At 38.8% G+C, this 6,563-nt stretch overlaps 1 protein-coding gene across 1 annotated transcript; it reads right to left on the bottom strand.

Annotated features, from left to right (window-relative positions):
- Positions 1 to 380: 380 nt before the first annotated feature.
- Positions 381 to 1,301, bottom strand: LOC311181528 (olfactory receptor 7C1-like; the record flags this gene model as incomplete). The annotated part of the gene is made up of 1 exon (XM_084249988.1): positions 381 to 1,301. One exon carries the CDS (start codon positions 1,299 to 1,301, stop codon positions 381 to 383), a length of 921 nt encoding a protein of 306 aa, XP_084106114.1.
- Between the last annotated feature and the right edge of the window lie 5,262 nt (positions 1,302 to 6,563).

The following is a 6,563-nucleotide window of genomic DNA, read 5'->3' as shown; positions in this document are numbered from 1 at the left end:
GATAATCAGAGAAGTAACAACTTTCATCTGATAGAGGAAACATTACATGTTTATTTCTCTGGCTCTTTGATTGATATTAAAAGGAACTAATTTTCTTGTATCAATAATATATTGCTGAAAATCCACATAATGAGATCTGCTTTCTACACTAAAACCAAATAATATAATGAGAAAGGTCAATTTTTTAAAAAAAATAAATGATGAAACAGGTGTATGCAATATATGAAAAATTAAAGAGCCTAAACTCTGTAAATGTGTAAATTGAAGTTTTCTTTCCATGAATTGATACAAATATTATGAATTAGGACTTCTAGAGTTTTACATTCTATTAGGTAATCTCTTTCTTTAGGCAAAGAATCCTTTACTGTAAAGACTGTCTCTCAGTTCAAGAGCTTTTCTAGGGCATGCTTTATATCTCTGTTTCTCAGACCATAGATGAAGGGGTTTAGCATGGGGGTGACCACAGTGTACATCACTGAGGCTATTGCACTGTCCCTGGAGTTTTCAGTAGCAGCTGAACTGAGATACACGCCAAAGCCTGTGCCATAGAACAAGGAGACAACTGAGAGGTGAGACCCACATGTGGAAAAGGCTTTATATTTGCCATTAGCTGATGAAATTCTCAAAATGGAAATTATGATCTTATAGTAAGAGAAGAAAATGCCAGTAATTGGAATGGAGCCTATAATTCCAGTGGCAAAATACATGATTACATCATTTAAGAAGGTGTCAGAACAAGCAAGTCGGATCACCTGATTCAGTTCACAGAAAAAGTGAGGGATTTCTAAGTCTGTACAGAAAGACAGTTGCAAAAGCATTAAATCTTGTAATAAAGCCACAAGAGCACTCAGTAACCAGGAAGCCAGAAGAAGAACACCACAGAACTTGGGGCTCATGATGACCATGTAGTGCAGGGGGTGGCAGATGGCCACAAACCGATCATAGGCCATCACTGTCAAGAGGAAGCTATCTAAGCCTCCAAAAAAATTGTAAAAGTACATCTGACTGAGGCAGGCTTCATAGGTTATGACTTTGCTCTGAGTGTGGATATTCAGCAGCATCTTTGGAATGGTGGTAGAGGTGAAACAGATGTCTGTAAAGGAGAGGTTACAGAGGAAGAAGTACATGGGAGTGTGAAGGTGAGGGACAGTGATGATAGCCACCATAATGAGGAGGTTGCCAGTAAAGGTGACCAAGTACATGGACAGAAACACTCCAAAGAGGAGAGACTGCAGTGATACCTCTTCTGAAAGTCCCAGGAGTATAAATTCAGAAACACGTGTTTGGTTTTCTGTTCCCATGTAGCCAACAAAACTGATGCAAAAGAAACAAAAACAATGTAAAATTAGATATAATCAGCATTCAAAAATTAACAGATGTGTAGCTTGATTTTGCACAAAATTACTGAACTCCTATGTTATCTATATATCTCTTGTTCTTTAACTGAAAAATCAGGGAATTCCAAATGTTACATCTCCCCCTTGATGGTGTTGCTGATAGCTGCCATGGATTTTTGTCTAAAACATTTTCAAGGAAAATATTTTTCTCCATAGATCTTTGAATTTTCCCTCATTTATTCATCAAATAAGTTTGACCAATATTTTGTGTCAAGTGATGTTGAAGTGTTGGTGAGGGTGTGTGGAAAAATGAATCCTCATGGTGGGAATGAAGGCTCATCCAGTTCCTGTGGAAAGCAGTATGAGGGGTTCTCAAAATTAAAAATGATCCACCATAAAATTCAGCAATTCCATTCCTAGGTATCTATCTGAAGAATGCAAAAAAAAAAAAAAAAAACACTAATTCAAAGGAATATGTATAGTGGAATCATGAAGTGTTCACATTTTTCAGACTGCTTCTTTCACTTAGTAATAAATACTTAAGATTCAATCATGCGGGCCTCCCAGGTGGCACAGCAGTTGAGCGCTGGGTTGTAAAGCTGCCCACGGCCTCTGCGGCGCCGGTTCTGTTGTAGAGCAACCCCGATACAAAACGGGGTGCCTGACTGTGGGTCCTCGCCTGCGCGCTTAAAAGGACTTATCAATGCTCTACTGCAGGCATACGTGAAAGGTTAATAAAAGGTTTATTTACAAGGGAAGGGGGAATGAGGAAATGTACAGCTCAGGGAGAAAAGTGGGAGACAAAGTTTTAAATGAGTCCTACCCAATCCGCCGATCAGGAATCCCAAAATGGCGCTCTCAGAGTTGGCCGCCAGCCAGGAGTGGTGAAGCCAGGAGGCGAGCGATCGCGAGCCAGAGACCCCAAGGCCCACGTGTTTGGTTTTTATATCCAACCTGGCCGCCCAACTCCACCCTCAGGTCCCAACCACCCTCCATTTGGTGGTGATGGGATTTGTCTTTCCCAATGTCTTGATGGCTTTAGTCTGGAGTGGGGGTGGGGTCCACAAAGCCTGTATGGGATTAACTCAGGACATCATTTCCCACTAACAGTTCGATCCCTAGCTGCTCCCCGGCCACCTGAGGAGGGTCCCACATGGCGTGCAGACCTCTCCTGCCGCCCGCTGCTCCCCTCAGCAGTGTACTTCGGTCCTTCTGCCTGCTCTGCTCCCTGCTCTGGCTCTGGTGAATTTTCTCACCCTCCCACGCTTCTGACTGTACCCCGTGCATGTATAAACAAAACAAACAAATAAACAAACAAACAAACAAATAAATAAATAAATAAAACATGCCTCTATTAAAAAAAATAATAAAAGAAAAAAAAGATTCAATCATGCCTTTTTGTTGCCTAATTGTTCACTGGTTTCTTTTCATTGCTGAATCATTTTCTATTGTGCTGCTATACCATGGAAGGTTTATCTATTCATTTACTGAAGGACATCTTGATTATACACACATTCAAGTTTTTGCATGGATATAAATTTTCAAAAAGTTTGGAAAATATGAAGTTCAATTTCACTATCATGAGTTTCCCAGACCCTATTTTGCTTTTTAATAATTCATCAAACTGTCTTCAGAAGTAAATGTATCATTTTGTAAGCCCAGTCACATTGAGTGAGTGTTTTATTCTCAGTTTTATAGATTTTAATTTTTTCAATAGATATGTAGTGGTATCATCACATGACTCATTTTGTTATCATTGTGGTTTTATGAACAATTTCATAATACCAAATGGACACAGGAGCATCTTAATAAAAGTCCATTAGCCCAACTACATTATCTACAATATCCAAGTTATGGAAACATCCTATATCAACAGAGCACTGAATTAAGAAGATGTATACAACATTTGATCTTAGCCAATGGAGCTAGAAGGGATCATGCTCAATAAAATAAGTCAGAAAGAAAAAGAAAAATACTGGATGGTCTCACTCATGGCAGGAATTTAGAAAACCTAAATAAGGGACCAGGAAAAAGACTAATTAATACAAAGTAAAAATCAAAATTAACAAGCAACTATAAACCAGAGACACATTACGGGGGTGGGGGGAGGGAAGGGGAGAGGAAGGACTAGGGTCAAAATGGGGGGTGGGGTGCAATTGTATGGGGAATATAACCAAAATGATAATGCATACATTGTGCAAAAATGAAAAATGATGTAAGAATTATATAAAATTAAATATTAGTTAAAAAAGAAGATGTATACATAGATCACAAAAGAATAGTATTCAGTGATCAAAATAGATAAACTCATGCCATTTGTAGCAACATGGATGGAACTGGAAGTGTTAATGCTGGTAAAATAAGTCAGAAGGAAATAGATACATATTGGATGGCTTCAATTATATGTCACCTATAGAAAAAAAACAAACAAAGGGTCAAAGACAAACCTTGAAAGCTGACCATAGCTGGGAGACATCCAGTAGGGGAAGGGGAGGGGAGAAATTGGAATGAGTGAAAACTGGGGAAAGAGCACAACGGAATAAAAAAATGAAATAAAAAGATGATCAGCAGTGTAACCTAAACAAAAAAAAAAAAAGGAAAGGAAAATTAGTAGATATATACAATGCAATACTATTCAACTATAAAAAGAAAACATGAAATGTTACCATTTGTGATAACATGGATGGAACTGGAGGCAATTATGCCAAGTGAAATACTATAAGGAGAAAGAGAAATATTGGCTCGTTTCACTCACATGTAGAATATAGAGAAACAAAAGAAAAGGTCAGAAAAACCAAACTAAAACAGTCCCTAGAAATCTGACTGACAATGGACTATGGTGGAGGACTAAGGGGACCTTGGTGGTGGGTGTGCTGTGGTAACATACATCCGAAATGATGTGATCCTTTACCTCTGAGTCACATACAGTGCTGTAAAAAAATGTTACCTCAATTTAAAAATTACTGAAAGGGAGAAAAGAAAAACTTGGAAATATAAATAATTATTAATCAAAGACTTGAATTCAGCCAAACATTAAATATAGTAATTATATCAATTCTCCACAGTTGGTAACATTTCCTAATTCATCCTGTGATACAACCTTTTTTCCAATACCTAAACCAAACAAAAACATTAAGGGAATGGAATTCATTCAGATTGTTGTTTTGCTTGTCAGTGATATTTTAAATTTTAATAAGTTTTCTATTTTGAACAGTTTTATAATTGCTAAAAAATTGCAGAGATAATAAAGGAGTTCCCATAAACCTTGTGCCCATTTCTGGTACTAATAATATCTCCCAACTCATTACATTTAGTTCTCTGTCTTCTTAGGGGCCTTGTGTCTCTGCAGTTTTATAGACATCCCTTATTTTATACTATATTTATCACTTTGAGGAGCACTTAAATGGCTATTTTGTAAAATATCCTTCAGTTGAGACTTGCCTGGTGTTTTTTCTCATTGTTTGACTGGTATTTTGGGCTTCGGGGAAGGAGATCTCATAGGTCAGGTGTCATATTTATCACTCCATGTCAGTTTACATTATGACAACATGATTTCTCTCTTTCTCATGTTGACCTTGATCATGTGAATGAAATGCTGTATGTCAGATTTCTCCACTTCAGTTACTTTTTCACACTTTACTTTTGTAAGAAGCCAATAAGCATGGCCCATACTCACCTCCTGAGAATGGACTATCTATAAAAATATTGGACTTCTGCAAGGTAATTTGTTTCTTCTCATTTATTCAACAATTTATTTATTTTTTTAAGATTTATTTATTCATTTACACAAGAACAGGGGTACAGGCCAGATGCGCAGGAGGGTGACAGGATTCATCAAAGAAAGAGCAGGGAACAGAACAGGCAGACTGACGAAATACACTGCTGAGGGGAGCAGTGGGTGAGACAGGGGAGGTCTGCCTCACCATGTGGGATTCTCGCCGGCCAGTCAGGATCGAACCGGCGCTGCAGAGGCTGCAGACAGCTTCACAGTGCAGCGCTCAACTGCCTGTGCCACCAGGGGAGGCACATTCAACAATTTATTTCTGTCATTTTAAACTCATGAATATTTAGTAGGTGCTTTGAGTTATAATCCAATACTTCTTTATTTAGTTATATCTTTTTTGTTTGTTTGTTTTAGTTGAGGTAACATTGGTTTACATTATTATTGCTGGTGTTTTGGAAGAATAGTATAGGATCCACCCAGTCAGGCATTGCCACTGCCACAAAATCACCACCACAGTCCATTGTGCTCCCTTCCCTCTTTGTTCTTACCCTCCCTCACTCAGCCCTTCTGCATGCCTCAGTTCCACAGTCTGCTTTCAAGGGTTAGTTTTTACACCTAGGTTTATTGAGATCTTGTTAGATTTTTCTTGTAGCTGTTTCTATACCCCATCATTGCAGGTTTATTTTTAAAGCATTTCTTATATCTATAATTATAAAATACCCCAGGTTCATCTTTCTTATGTTCTACTCCTTCCTAGAATGAGCCATTTCTCTAAGTATCTTTATTTCCCTTTACTAACAAAAGACACTGGGAATTAACTCTAATATACTCCTTGCCAATGAAATCCAAAGACCCTCTCAGATGGCAGAGGATATATTACATGTGTGTGTACTAATCCAAGTGTATAACTGTACCTATGACAGTTCCACGACACCAAAACAAATACCATGTACTTCACCAATTCAATTATCGCTGCCCCGCTCCCAAACCCCATGCAACCACTGACTGACCTTTTTATTATTTTTATGGTTTTGTCATGTAATTGGAATTGTGAAGTGTTCAGATTTTTCCAATTGACTCCTTCTGTTAGGGGGAAAAGGATGTCTTAAAGCTAATTCCATACAGGCTTTGTGGACTCCACCCCCACTCCAGACCAAAACCAACAGGACATTGGGAAAGACAAATCCCATCACAACCAAAGGGAAGACTGCCGGAACCTGAGGGTGGGGTTAAGCAGCCAGGTTTGGTATAAAACCAGACACGTGGGCTTTTGGGTGGGGTGGGGGTGCCCTTTTTTGGCTCTCCGCCAGCTCGCAGAGCTCAGCCAGCTCTCTGAGTGCCTTTGGGCACTCAGGTCTGCGGATGGGGTAGGACTCATTAAAGACTTTATTTCCCTATTTTCTCCCTGAGTTGTACATTTCCTCATTTCCCTTTCCTTTGTAAATAAACCTTTTATGCCTGTAGTGGAGTATTAATAAGTCCCCTTTAAGCGTGCGGGTGAG

Source organism: Talpa europaea (genome assembly GCF_964194135.1).
Source record: "Talpa europaea genome assembly, chromosome: 12".
Lineage (NCBI taxonomy): Eukaryota > Metazoa > Chordata > Mammalia > Eulipotyphla > Talpidae > Talpa > Talpa europaea.
The sequence above is the reverse complement of the archived record's forward strand: the minus strand, read 5'-3'. Positions and strand labels throughout refer to the sequence as shown.